Source organism: Rhinopithecus bieti, unplaced genomic scaffold (genome assembly GCF_001698545.2).
Source record: "Rhinopithecus bieti isolate Rb0 unplaced genomic scaffold, ASM169854v2 scaffold_9996, whole genome shotgun sequence".
In the NCBI taxonomy this organism is placed as follows: domain Eukaryota; kingdom Metazoa; phylum Chordata; class Mammalia; order Primates; family Cercopithecidae; genus Rhinopithecus; species Rhinopithecus bieti.
Window position 1 is genome coordinate 2699199 of NW_016806973.1, and position 15589 is coordinate 2714787.

A 15589-nucleotide genomic window follows, 5' to 3' on the forward strand; every position below is an offset into this window, starting at 1 on the left:
AAATTGGCTAGGAGGCACCTTAAGGGGGTGCTCTCTGGAAATTTGGACTGGGGGTTTCCCATTTGTTTCCTCTTTACTTACACAATGGACACAATGGAAATGGAAGTGGATCTCTGCCTGGCTTCAAAGTGTCCTTTGGAACTAGCAGAGACAGACTGGAGGCTCATGGAGCCAAAGTGGAGATTACCTTCAGGCGGACGTCTCCGTCCTGAACGTGGCTCCCGAGCCACTTGGTGGCTCAAAAGTGGGCCTTGGACCTGCGCAGGATTTCTGGCCGAGGGAAGTAAAGAGGAGACAAGGGCACTTACCCCAGAGAGGCCATGAGAGTGAGGGAAGCGGGTCTCAGGTCCTGGTCCGTCTGCGGCGTGGGAGCAGGAGGAGGTTCCTCAACCCTTAGAGGCCTGAGGAAGGGTCTCCTCCCGGGTTCGGCACCAACTGATTTGTTTTTTCTAAAGACCACCAGAGCGGGCACAAAAGAACCAGCGAGTAGGCAAAGGTAGGAGCAAAACTGCAAATTTATTTTGGTCACCTAAGGTGTGGGGGAGAGGTCTGTCGGCCTCCGGCAAAGAAGGCTGACAGAGTCCCCCAGTGGGGCTCTCGGGCGGGGTTCCTGATACAGTCCCGACATCCCGACAGGAGTGGGGCTGGGAAGTCCGCGTGTGGCATCTGTCTGGAGTGACTTTTCTAGGAGTGGGAGGGCAATAGGCGTGGCACGGGCATGTCGGGGGGTGTTCTGCAGGTGCGACCAGGTAAATCTTAGTCTCTTCGGATTGACATCACCTGGCGCATGCCCGGTTGGTCTGCACCTTCCCGGGCACCAGCTGCATTTTTGCGCACGCAGGAAAAGTTGGTGGTGAAGAACCCGGAAGTGAGCCATCTTGCCTCTGTTCGTCCAAACAAGGTTGTTGGAGAGCAAACATTCCTGGGCCTTAATCCCGGAGAGTCTAAGCAGCTGTAAGCTGGTGCTGATGCTGCTAGTCCACATTTTATTAGCACTTTTACTTAACAAGTGTTGCTCTAGGAAACGGTGGTTATATTAAACCCACTCTTGGTAAGTTGGGTGAGAACAGGTAATAATTTGCAATGAATAAACAGCATGAAAATAATTACCATTATTAGAGTGGGTTGATTTTAGCTTCCGTTATCATTCATATTTATAACATGCTAGTTCCTTTCCATGCAAAGTAGCCCTTTACAAATTCTGTTTACAGGCTTCTCCTAAACTCTTCTTGCTTGAAGTTGGCAACTACCCATCTCTTCAGTGCTGCCTCCTTTGTGAAGATTCCTTGTGTCCTCCAGGTTGCCTTGGGCGTTCTTTTTCCTGTTTTCTCTTTGCACCCTACCACTCTCCACTGTAGTCCTTGTCACACTGGGCTGGAATTGTTACTTTGCATGCTCAATTCCCCCCAAAGGCTTTAAACTCCTTGAGGCACTGTTCTTTATTTATGCTTTCACAGTGCCTCACTGACATCATGCACTTAAACATTTGTTGATTGAATGCTTATAAAAATAAGGATAACTAGAGAGAAAAAAACGTAAAATATATATAGTAGAACTAATTCTCTGTGAAATTTATGGTTTCTAATTTTATCTATCCATTTTATCCTTGGTAGACCTATAAATAAACTGAAAACTGTCAAAAAAAAATAAACATGTGCTAAGTGTAATTTCATGATACCAAGTCTTTAATGCAAGTATTCAGAAATTACTCTGCAAAAGTTTAGCACTATTGGTAATATATTTGTTTATTCTGAGCCATTTTCTTTAGTTTTTTTAATTGTTCAAATTTTTATTTTAATGTATGGTATGAGAAATGAACTTTTAAATTAACTGAATTGTGTGGAAAATGACACAGCAAATCAATGAGACCCACGTTAAAAGAGAAGGTCAGCTAAATGTCCAAACTTAAGGATATAGTGGGCACAGATAAACATAGATTCCACAGTCTTCTTTAAGAGGTGGCATTCCCCTCCACTGCTGATCTCTGGACAAGTGCAGGGCACAGTTGTGTTTGAAGGACTTCAGCCTCTTTAGTTTTAGTTCCTAGAATATTACAGTGGGAAGGAAACTTTGGTAGAACCTGAGGGAGGTTCCTTCTAACCACATCTACCCTTGTAGGAGGTTGATCGCTGAGTTTCTCTGATGACATTCCCGGCGGGAGCTAAGCACCTCACAGCGTCTTCATTTCATTTTTTAAAATTCTAATGTTTGGAATTTTAGTCTTCTTTTTAGAAACCAAACTCATGTATCTTAGGTCTGTTTTTCTAGACATGCATGGAATAAATATAATTCTTTCTTTTTATATCAGTCTTTCAGATTTCTACAGATAGTTGCCGTCTTCTACCCAGCATGTTTTCTTTTGTAAAAAGGGAATAGAAAGAAAAGGAGACTACTTTTGTTTTTAATTTAGAAAAGAAATACTTACCAAGTGTATGTATTAATTCAAATGCAAATATATATTTACCAATGGTGCTGTATTTAGTGTCACTCAGAAAGAACAGATGCGAATGCACAAATCAAATTTGAACTGAAAGTACAAACAAGAATGAACGATACACACTCATTAAAGGGATTTACTGACTGACTTCTGCTTTCTATCATGTTTCGACTTCCAATTTTACAAGTTTCTTAAATCATTGGTAATATCTTTGTTTCCATATTTTTTACTCAAGAACAATATTTATGTGAACGTTAGAAGTATGATCAGAAGACAATGTAAAATGGCACTATGCCATCAAATGTGAGACTCTGTCCCTAATTTCATAGTAGTGCTCCCACCCAATTCAAGGCATACCTCATAAACCTCTCTTCCACTCTAAGTCTCCATGTCTGACAAAAAATGGAATAGTTGAGTTTATGCAGCTGTTCCTGGGCTAATTATCTGCAATCATTTCTGATTACTTAATAGGCCATGGTAGGATGTGTGTTTGCTGCTATGTTGAGTTTACACATTAGGCTTTAATGTGCTGATATGGTTAATTGTTGTACTCACTGCTGCCTGCTAATAGACCATTCCTGAAAATGAGACCATATCTCAACGGAATTTGCTTGTTTATTTTAAATAAGTAATAACTACAAACTCAGATCTGAGATCCAGTGTTTACCATTTTAAGAAGGCACGTTTTAATGGTGTATCATTTCTAATGCATTTAAATTATTCAAGTTTGAAAAAATGAGTTATTAAACTAATGAGTCAATAACCAACTCAAGTACATAGATTTAACATTTTTCCTGCTCTATTCAGTTTCCTAAATTGTTTTCTGGTATTGACAGCAAAATAAATTCTTTAAAATGATGCCAAATAAGCTGAATGTGATAACACAATAATGAGAAAAATAAATGCATATTACAAGCAGACAAGTATTTATTAATATGTAAACCAAGATGCTCATGCTAGCGATCGGGAGTGACATAGATATGTTAATATGGAAGGTAGATATGGACTTGTTGTCATGAGACTTTGAATTTGTTTTGTAGTTTTGCATTTTATGATAGCACTTAGTACAAAATGCTAGTATGTAGTTTTAAAAATTTGGAAGACTGTTCTTTTGTTGAGTACATATATTTGTGTTTCTGATTACCGAAAACAGATGCTAAGTGCCCACGTAAATATATATACTTTAGGTGTTCCTCTTCATCCTTCCCTTTCTGTTCGCAGTCACAGGATCTTTTTTTTTTTTCTGTCTTCACTTTCTGCTTCATCTCTTCTTTTTTCCTTTTTTCTTTTTCTTTTTTTTTTTTTGAGACAGGGTCTCACTCTGTTGCCCAGGCTGGAGGGCAGTGGCATGATCATGGCTCACTGCAGCCTCGACCTCCCTGGCTCAAGCCATCCTCCCACTTCAGCCTCCCACGTAGCTGGGACCACAGATGCTCGGCACCACACCAGGCTAATTTTTGTATTTTTAGTAGAGATGGAGTTTCAACATGTTGGCCAGGCTGATCTCAAACTCCTGACCTCAAGTGATCTGCCCACCTTGGACTCCCAGCATGCTGGGATTACAGGCACGAGCCACCGCACCCAGCTCTTCATCTCTTTTTAACTTCCTTTTTCCTCCCTCATTACTCTTTTATTAGAGAAGCCAGTACGATTCAAATAATAAATAGAAAGTAGAACAATAGATTTCTTCCATTCTCTGCTGTTCCCCAGATCCTCCTTTGAGAACAGGTTTTACCCTTTCTCAAATGTGACTCTGGAACTACTTGGATCCATCACTGTGAGTGAAACTATGTGACCCTACAATCTGCTCCTCTAGAAACACTATATATTCAATGTTTCCATGCACTTGAGCCACAATCTCTGCTGCAAGAAGTAGAGAGAGAAAGAGATTAATTTTGGTAATAACACTCATTGTTCTGATACATGATTTCTATCTAGAATATAATATATGCCTGGGTTGATCTGAGGCTTTGGATCTCAAAATTTGTCATATATGAAGGACTTTTATGAGTTCTTACATGTTTTCTATTTCTAAATTTTTGATGTATCATTGGAACCATAATACTCACCCCAGCATCTCTTCCAAATACTTTCTTTTTGAACTTCTGGACTCTGCTCCCTAAACAAAAAAAGCTTTTGCACTGTTCCTTTCTCCTCCTAAGGAGACCCTTAGTCTCCTTGCTGTAGGTTGTAGTTCAAGTCTTTCTTTAAGGTTATTGTCATTGTTATTTCCTCTCTGAAACATTCCATGAGAATAGTTGTGACGCATAACAGTAGCAGGGCTATTCACGATAAACATAAAAAATTAACTCAAGAGCTTTAACTGCCAGTGCTAAACCTTCACGTGGATATTTTATTTTATCCTCACAAGAGCCCTTTAAGAACTGAACTGTTGCTGTCACCATCTAACAGATGAGGTATCTAAGACTTAGCACACAGTAGCCAAAACTTAGTAAAACATTGAGATCAAGGTCGTAAGGTCAAGGTCATGGTCAGGGCTGGTGCAGATCTTGGGACCAGCAGTCTGACTCCAGGATTCAATTTTATTCAGAATCTGAGTGACTAACCACCATGCATACCATCTCCCACACCACTGGCAGGATTGATCATTGTTTTCATTTGTTTGAGTTCCTCTGCGTCATTAGTTTAGCGCGTATCCCAGTGTACATTGGCGTGCTTGTCTGCCCATGGGCTCCTTAAGGAGAGAGAGTGATTTGTTTGTTTTTATATTCTCAGAACACAGAACTAGCCCATGCCAGGATCCATTTGTAGCCATGAAATGGGAACTGATTCTTCTTTTTACACATTTATCTCCCCGTTTTCCTTCACATACCCTATGAGCTAGCCAAACAGGAATATTTCTGTTGCTGACACCTCCTTGTGCTGCTGCTCTCAGAGATCTTTGTATATGCTGTGCCGACTGCCTAGGATGCCCTTCTATGTATGCAAATCCTCATCAAGGTGACATGTCAACTCTTTCCTATCTCTTTCCTGAAGCTCTTCTACCTCCTGAATCAGATGTGAAATTTCCCTCTCTGCAACCTTTAGCACTTTGCTTAAAGTGCTTATTTCACTTATCATTTCTACCTCAATTATGTATCTACAAGATCTCTTTAAAAATAACTGTCCCTGAATCTTTCACATAGTAGGTGCTCAACAGAGATTAATTGAATTAAACATTTATTTAAATCAGTTGGCTTTGTTTTCTAAAAAATGAAGAGGTTCAAAGTCATGGGCGTTGTAAGATATAATTATATTTACTCATTTCTATATATCCCTAACTACAGTATAAATATAAGGCAGCATTATTTTTGTATGTTCTTTCCCTTGTACTGAATGCATGTCCTTTGATTTGATTAATTTTGGCTTGTCTATCTGTAAGCAAAGTTCTAGAAAATACCCCCAAAAATGGGACTTTCATTTAAATTACTGGAAAGATTTAACAGCTTTTAGATACTGAGGAATTTCTTTCTCTTTTATAATAAACCAGTAATACTCTATTCAATGACATTTCACTGTCTTCATGTTTGAATAGTGGTAACAAGGTTAAAAATGTTCAATAGACTGACGTTACATTAAACCTCCATCTACAAAGTTTAACAAATATTTACCAAATTTCTACTGTGTGCAAGATACAATACTTGGTAAGATTCTATGAAGAATAAGGAAGAGTCATATACAATTTCTTAAGGAAGTGAACATTAAGAAATGCAGAGAGGACAAATACAACACAAGGCAGATCATAGTACACTCCAGAAAAGATATCAGTGCTGTAAAGATATCCACAAAAAGAAGAAGTTTCATCTTTTGGGAAATCCATTAGAACACTTGCTTTTTCATTTCCTCACCCAATTTGCTAATACTGATAACCTATAATATGCAATGATAAGTACCTGTAGAAAAGTACATGAAAACAATGGATTTTTAAAAATAAAATAATGGAACTAAAATGTATAATTAGAATTTAAAATGAACTTATGGAAATTTTAACATCGTAAATTTAACATAAATGTTAGAAAAGAAAAATGACCATAATCTCATCATACCACAATTATTTTCATTTGTGTATTTTTTCCCTTTATTTTTCCTACATAGGTGATTCTTAGATATTTGTACGTATTAAAGACATGCAATTCTGGGTACAGCTACTTTTCCTTAATAAATGAAAAGGAGAATAGGTTATTCAGGGTGTGGGCATTAGTGTCTCACAAAGTTCATTCAAACCATGGCTTGTGTGACAGACACACTTCCTACTTAACCTACAGCAGGCCAGGTCTCCTTAACTGAAAAATTAGAAATAGCAACAACATCACAACAACAGCAACAAAGTCTGTTACACAGAGTGGTCAAGAGAGTTAAGTGAAGTAATCTGTGGCAAATATTCAGCACAGTGGTTGCTGCAAAGTAAGGTTCAATAAACAGTGACTCTCGAAATCACTGTCTTCCTCATATTCTATCTGACTCTCACTTTTTTCTCCCGTCATTGAAATATTTTATATTCTTGTGATACTGGTTTGAAATACCAGGAAATGGGCAGATAAACTCCAAAGAGATGAATACCAGCAGACCACACAGCATCTCCCAAGTTAACCACAAGGACCTACAGATGTAGGCTCTGAAATCTGACAACCCTGTCCAGGTTCTGCTGCTGTGGGAGTCAATGTAGTTGATATGGGACAATAGCAACTGCTTCTCTCCACTGAGTGGTACAAGGAAACACAGGCACAGAGACATCCGCTCTCCCCAACTCCAGAAACAGCAGGCAACCTAGGGGATCAGCTGTGTCCGCAGACAGCACCAGTGGGGACTGATAAGGAGCCACAGCAACACCAGACGAAAGGAGACTAGAACTGCATTGCAAGGGCTCTGTAAACGACACTGTCATTGAAACCAAAGCCTACAATGCAGGCCAGAACCTACACACTAAACCCAAACAGGCTGATTGCATGCTAAAGTAGAAGATTACAATAGGATCTAAGCTCTCCTACCATAACTGAAACATCCAGGATATGATGGAAAAAAAAATCACCTGTCATGCCCAAAACCAGGAAAACAGCAATCTGAATGAGACTGGATACTTAACTGAGGACAACACTGTGACTCGTCAGATTTGGGGATTATCTCACAAGAATTTTAAAGCAGATATAAAAAAAAAAAATACTTCAAGAATCAATTATACATGCTCCTGAAACCAAAGGGGAAAAAACTAGAACATCTTAGCAAAAAATTCCCAGAAATTATATTTTTAAAAAACCAAGTGGAAGTAATAGAAATGGAAAATACAGTAATTGAAATAAAACCTCACTGAATGATCTCAATAGTAGAGATGACAGAGAAAAGATTCAGTGACCTTGAAGACAAATCAATAAAATTTACTCAATTGGAACAAAAGAGAGAGAAAAATAGACTGGAAAAAATGAAGAGAGCCTCAAGGATCTGGGCTATGTTCCTTGGGGATCTCAATAACAATCTAATAATCTAACGTTTGTATCACTGGAGTCTCAGAAGAATAGGAAGAGTATGGGATTGAAAAAGTATTGGGGGCTGGGCGTGGTGGCTCATGCCTGTGATCCCAGCACTTTGGGAGGCCGAGGAGGGCAGATCACCTGAGGTCAGGAGTTCAAGACCAGCCTGGCCAACATGGTGACACCTCGTCTCTACTAAAAGTACAAAAATTAGCCGGATGTGGTGGCGGATGCTTGTAATCACAGCTACTTAGGCGGCTGAGGCAGGAGAATCGATTGAACGCAGGAAGCAGAGGTTGCAGTGAGCTGAGATCGCGCCACTGTACTACAGCCTGAGCAACAAGAGCGAGACGCCATCTCAAAAAAAAAAAAAAAAGTATTGGAAGAGATAATGGTTGAAAACTCCCAAAATTTGGTAATAGATATTTAAAATACATAATTAACTTTGTACAATTAGAGTCAATATGGTAACACTTCACATAAAATGTACAAAAAATCATATAATAGGTCCTTCAATCTCTCCGTCCTTTATGATATAGTTGTCACATATATCTACCTGTACTGTAAATTTCACAAGCTCATTTCTTGCTTTAAAAGTCCCGTATGTTTTAAAGAAACTAAGAGGAAAAAATATTTTATATTCCTTTAGGTATTTGCAATTTCATATTTTCTGTATTGCCTCTTGAATAAATATTTGGATTTCTACCTGGTATTATTTCCCTTTAGAATTCACTTCAATGAACATAGTTATAAGAGCTGCTTTAAAATCTTTGCTTACTGTCCAACATCTGGGTCATCTTAGAGTGGGTCTCGGTTGATCGTCTTTCCTCTAAAACTGGGTTGCATCATTCTGGTTGTTCATATGTTTGTAGTTTTGGACTGTATCCTGAATAGTATAGGTATTATATGGTGAAGACTCTGGATTTGGCATGCAGTAAGTTCTCATTTCACATCATTGATAGGTTCATGGAAACAATGACTTTAAGCAAAATAATGTAAAACAGAACTAATTTTCCAAAAGGCGAATTGATATAAACCAGAGTTAAGTTCCTACAACATATTTCTGGTCATAGAAACATCATCAAATTTCTAAATAGACTTCTAATGTTAAACACCAAAATAAATGTGAGCTGTAAATATATTGAAGAAAGATTACTATAAACAAGATATTTACTCAAATTTTGGTGAATGAATTCATTCACCCTCCACACTGCAGTCAGAGTAATTTTTTTTCTTTTTCTTAGTTACCCGAATTTTGGAGTGACTGATGGTTGTAGTAGCGGTGATGAGTTAACTCACAGAATAAATGTTTGCAAATGTTTTGTACTGTGTTGTTGTGCATTTGTATGATTATTGTAAACTTGGCAGATTTTTATTTTCCTGTAATTCATATTCATTCATTTTCCAACCCACTTATTCCAGTTCTGGGTTGCAGGTGGTGGGAACCTATCCTAGCAGCTCAGGGCACCAGGTGGGAACTCTCCCTGGCCAGGATGCCCTCCCATGACAGGGCAACTCACACTAACACACACTCACACTGGAACCATGAACACACACGTGCCAGTTCACCTAAAGCACACATCTTTGGGATGTGGGAGGAACCCAGTGTCCAGAAGAAAACTCATGCAGACATGCGGAGAGCATGCCAGCTCCACACAGATAGTGGCCGTGGCTGAAAGTGGTATTTTTCTCATAGTTACAACAAAATGATGTTGAATGAAGGGTTAGTCAAGGACCTGCTGTCGGCTTCTAAAGAGTGTTGATGTATTTATCTCAGCAGCAGATTAATTTGGTTAGATTCAAACTACAACATCTCTTTCTTGCGTGGCAGATCATATCTCGGCTCAGCCTTTTTTTTTTTTTTTTTTTTTTGAGACGGAGTCTCACTCTTTTGCCAGGCTGGAGTGCAATGACGAGATCTCAGCTCACTGCAACCTCCGCCTCCCAGGTTCAAGCGATTCTCCTGCCTTAGCCTCCAGAGCAGCTGGGACTACAGGCATGCACCACCATGCCCAGCTAATTTTTGTATTTTTAGTAGAGATGGGGTTTCACCATGTTGGCCAGGATAGTCTCAATCTCTTGACCTCATGATTTGCCCACCTGGGCCTTCCAAAGTGCTGGGATTATAGGTGTGAGCCACTGTGCCTGGCTGGCTCAGCTTTTATCTTTAGCTTGCTGTGTTCAGTTTGTCCCATGCATATATGGTTCAGTGGTCAATGACATCAGCAGAGTTTCACAGAATGTGGGGCTCCCCTTGTCATGTCCTTTCTGAGATTTCCCCCTTACTTCCCAGTGGCTGTGGCTGCCAAAATTGCTTGCCGATTCTGCAGATGAGAAATACTTCAGGTTTTATACTGAAGTTTTGGCTGGCCTACTTGATTCTGTTTTTGTTCTGCCCTCAGGACAAAAGCTGTAAAAAACGGGAAATCACCTCCAGTTGATTCTTTCTTCTAAATTTCACAGCCTTCAAGAATCTGCCTGCTTTAGTTCACTCTCCAGCGGTGCTTTTGCTTTTGTCCAGAATCTAGAGTTATCTGTGGGAAGGTTGGGTTCAGCTGGAGCTCACCACGACACAAGGAGGCAGAAACCCCCACTGAGATTTTTTGAGAAATTTCGTTATAATAGAAGTCTGAAAGAATGCTGTCATTGAAACCCTCATTCTTTCCAAACAAGAACTTGTTTTTGTTCGTTTGAACTAGAATGCATCTGGTTCTTTGGGCCTCAGATGAAAGTTTCTTCAGGCCAGGTGTGGTGGCTCACACCTGTAATCCCAGCACTTTGGAAGGCCAAGGTGGATCTCTTGAGCCCAGAAGAAACCAGCCTGGGTGGTACAAACCCCATCTCTACAAAAAATACAAAAATTAGCCTGGCATGCTGGCACACATCTGTATTCCCAGCTACTTGGGAGGCTGAGGCTAGGGGGTCGCTTGAGTCCGATAGGTTGAGGCTGCAGTGAGCCGAGATCATGCTACTGCACTCCAGCCTGGGGGACAGAGTGAGACCCTGTCTCAAAAAAAAGGCTTCCTCATATAGATCCTGAACATTTCTTATCAGGATAGGGATCTAAGTTTATTGTATAACCTATTGTTTCATTTACCTACATTTCTGTGTAATTAATATGTACATTTTTGGAGACCAGACTTTATGGAAGTCCTTTTTGCAGTAGACCTTTTTTCCTGTTTATTGCGCAATTAGCTTGCAGTTTCCTTCTTAATGTACTCCCTACGTACTTCACATCACGGCAGCTAAGACTGTCAGCTGTCCAGGCCAGCTCCTGATCTGTAGAGTCACTGTCCTGTTGAGCAATTTGGGTGAAGATCATTCATCCTAGGTTGGTCCTGTCTTTTCAGTGTAGAGTCCTATAAAATATGTTTTGTTTTTGCCAATAATTTCATATGCTATTAACTTCTATAGCTCTGAATGAAAAAATACGTGATAGAATGGGAAAGTGGTTCAAGCCACCTTCATGCTGTCCTTTAAAAAAAAAAAAAGATTCAACTAGCTCTGAAAGGACTTTTTTGTACAAGCATGCAGAAACACCTTACGAGTGACTTTTATTGAGGGGAACAATCATTGTGATCTGTGCTAAAATGTAAATAAAAGCAGGGGAGAGGGCATTAGAAAATACAAATGAACCTCTCTTTTAAACACCTACACCCAAGTTCTTCTTTTCTTAGATGTTACTTTTACAGTCTGCGTCCCCATCACTTTACATGAGAACACAAATTTGAAGTCATACAAGGTTTGGCATAGCCCTAGCATCTAACAGCAACTTAATGTTGGTTGCACAGAATTTTAAAAATAGACTTGTTCATAAAGAAGATCTTATTTCTTAAATTTTATTTAATAAAACAAGAAATCTCTTTAATCATATATTATAAATAGTGGTTGTACATGAGAAATATATTTACTACAGACAGAGTATCTTATTTTATTGTGTTGCATAATCCTTTCCTTAAAAAAAAAAAAAAAAACTCTGCTTCTCCACAGTTACAAGAGACTAAGAGCATACTAAAAACACTTTATTGTCATCACTAAATGCATTAAATACACATCCTAAATGAAATAATCTCTGTATCTCATGAAATACATAGAACATTCATCAAGGCAAAAAGAAAACACATAGCCAATGACGGAAAGATGGCACCAAAGATGGAAAGGAAAAAAAAAGAACAGTTCTCAAATATTGCAGTAACTTTTCAATGTATCATAGGTATTCTACAACTTTTCTGTGAAACAGAGGAGGACCAAACATTACACACAGTTTGAAGAGATTAAATGCCAGAGAATCTACAGATATTAGCATCCAGGAATAATTTTCATTCCTGGCCCATTTTCTGCCCACTGGAAAAAATTGCATTGTTTTTCCTTCCCAAGAGGACACACAAAAAAATTCTTTCCATTGTTAGGTCCAATCTTCAATACTGTTTTCATGATGGAACGTTTGCCATGGTTGCAGAATGGGAAGGACAAATCTGCCCACTGCAGGAAAAAAAGGTAAATTTTACAAGTTTATATAAAAGTTATCATGATGTACAGCCTAACCCTAGGCACATGCGATTAGTGCTATATAGTCTTCACTGCTGTTATCATTAATTTGACATTGTAAAATAGACATGTCATTAGTCGTTGCCTTTAAAAAAGTTTATATCCTAAAAGAAGCATGTCTCTTACAAATTTGTTTGAATCACGCAGAAAATGGCCGTAATTCTGAGCTTCCCTTTGTCTAAAGGTATATTTACAGAAGTTTCTTCACTTTATTAAGAATAATTGAAAACTACCAAAATCTTGCTGTAATCACCAATATCCCTGCCATAGGTCTGTTTCAGTTAAAACTGTAAGATCAGGCGAGGTGTGGTGGCTCATGCCTTTAATAAAACCCAGCACTTTGGGAGGCAGAGGTGGGAGGACAGCTTGAGCACAAGAGTTTGAAACCAGCCTGGGCAACGTAGTGAGACCCTGTCTCTAAAAAAAAAAAAATCAACCAAGCAACCAAACAACAACAAGAAGAAACCCTGTAAGATCAAAGATTTGTCATGATTTTAATATTAAACTCCCTCAGGAAAAGAATCAAATAAAGACTTACCCAGACTAAATTAGACAGATATTATATTATTCTTACTAATTTTGACCTCAAGAGAGATATGAAAAAGGCTATATTTTTAGCAATACCATGAATATTGCTAATAATATTTTCCCATTACATCTGTAAAAGCTTCTTGAGGAGGAAATCTGTGAATTCTGTAGGGTAGAGTCACATGGTGTTCAGAGACTGAGGTCTAAGATCACTATCCAATTTTCCCTGGGAAATTCCTTAAGGAAGTATCACACTGAAGACAGACATTTGATTTTTCAAAAAGTCCAACCAGAAAATCTTTGCTCCAGCACTGAAACATATCAATATTTTCTTTTTTTCAGTTCTATTTCAGATGAAGAGTAACCAGAAAAAAATATCTATCTCTGACCATTAGAATCACACTCGGCCTGATGAGATGCTCACACTGAGGAATACTGGAAGTGAGACTGACTAAATGGACCTGAGGTTCTTATCTCCTATCTTAGGTTCATCTTTAGGGACACATCCACAGACTGGGAAGGCATGAGGAATCACCTATAGCTAAATTGCTATTCTGCCATCACTTTTTTGGGTCAAGTGTAGTTAAGTAGGATTTGATAAGGTTACTGTAAATCCCAGGCATGTAAGTTGTTTTTCTTATAAACCTTTATCCAATGCATAAAGCAAAGGTTTTGATGTAGCACTGAAGTTAGGAAGAACAAATTCTCACCCTGGATTATTGGCCACATATGTACTACTAGTATTTACTAGTCACTCAGTGTCTAACTTTACAAGCTAAGGGCAACACTTCTAGACTTGTGACCATAAATATGATACACTCTAACAATATAATAGCTATTATTTTATTAAATTTCTTTTGGCTGAACATCTGAATTTTAAGTTACTCAACATTCAAGCTTTAGACCGAATGCCAATATGGTTATTTCAAATTAAAAGGTAAAAGGTAAAACTAGGAAAGTATTGCTATTTGTTATACATTAATAACCAAAGCATTTAATTATATTTTAGTAAGCTAGATAAATCTTACACATACTTCAAAAAATCCACATTGTGCTTCTCTAGGTAGAGGACAGGCATAAAACTGCCTGCCCTTGTTTTCCCCATCCTTCCTCACAACTCGGAGAATGCAGAGGCGGTTGTGTTTGCTGCAGCGAGGGCCATCTGTCATATTAATTTGACGTTCACTGTAATGACAGGTTACAAAGTAAGCTCGCATAGGAGTGCTAAAGGACCATTCACACCACTTTACCCCCACATGTCAGAATTTCACTTGTACAAAGAAATTTTATCAAAAACTGGACCACATTAGCATTAGGTCATTATGCAAATGCTGTCTTTATTCTTTGTTTTCCCAGGTAATTCTGATTTATTTCCAAAGTTACCTATGTACCTAAAACACGTAATTTAAATTTCTAAAGAACAACAGCAGCTGGATTGTGCATCCAGTAAATCAGATTTTATTTTTCATTTCTGATATTCAGTTCTTTTCTTACCCAGTATTACACTGTAGCCACTTTTATTTCCTCTAAACTATTCTCAAGTCCAGGTTCTCCATTCCCACTGGCCCCAAAGTGGCTAGTCACAATATTCTCTAATTATTTTCTCATCGGTAGCAAACTCTCATCAATGGCTCTGACAAGGCCATAGAAATCACTCTCTCTGCTGTCTACTTTAAAGACAATTTTCTATGCTTTTCTCTGATCAAGGCTACTATAATAGTCGCAATCATATTCTTGCAAGAAACAGGCTGCCTGGCAGAGAGCAAAAATGTGAATTTTGTAAAGCTAGCAGGGAAGCTTTATTCTCCCCCACAATTAGGATCAAGAGGATCTGGAGGTTGTCCTCATACCCAGTGTACACAGGCTAGAAGCTGGCCTTGTACTGTAGCTATATAAACAGAATTTTCTTTTTGAAAAGAAGCTTATTTAAATTTTCTATGTTGTGCATATTTTAATGATGCCTTTATGAGAATTAGTTTTTTAATAAACTGGTTGAAGAGAAAGTGTTCACATTCATTAAAACCAGAAATCCCCTCTTAATATTCCTATTTTTTAAAACTTTTAATGATAAAACAGTTAATCCATTCTCACCTTTTGGTAAATATCTAAAGAACAAAATATCATTCTTAAATAATTGTTAAAATACTTAAAATCAAAGGTGATTTCTCTTTTTCCTTGCTTCCTAAACTGCATTTTTTATACACTTGTTTCTATGATGCCTGAATACATTATATCTAACTGAAATGTTCAGAGAATGCAATCTTTTATTTGTGATGAAATTGACTGAAATTCGTTTATATAATATGCTTAAATATACTGCTTTGAAAATGTTTGCTGGGATGAACTCAAACATTCTGAGGGCAATTTTTGAAGGTTTCTTCAATAGCCATTTGTAAAAGAAGAGCAGCTGTAGGCATTGCTAAATACATGGTTATAATTAAATACTTCACCAGCAACTATTTTGATGGTACCTTTTTCAGGGTAGAGGGGTGGTGGTTGTATTTTAGAGTCATGGGTAATACCAAATCAGAAATAGGAAAGCTGAGAGGCAAAGGACTTCTCTTTTCCACAACTTTTCAGTTCACCAATCTCCTCCAAAATTTAACTTCAA

At 38.3% G+C, this 15589-nt stretch overlaps 1 protein-coding gene across 1 annotated transcript in view; it reads right to left on the bottom strand.

Moving 5' to 3' along the window:
- Positions 1 to 12088: 12088 nt before the first annotated feature.
- NEIL3 (nei like DNA glycosylase 3) overlaps positions 12089 to 15589 on the bottom strand; it is a 55581-nt gene continuing 52080 nt past the window's right edge. Inside the window, exons 9-10 of the mRNA XM_017879146.1 lie at positions 14013 to 14163; positions 12089 to 12384 (exon numbers count right to left, since the gene is read on the bottom strand). Coding sequence (XP_017734635.1) covers positions 12202 to 12384; positions 14013 to 14163 — 334 coding nt within the window. The 3' untranslated portion in view covers positions 12089 to 12201. The remainder of the gene's footprint in view (positions 12385 to 14012; positions 14164 to 15589) is intronic.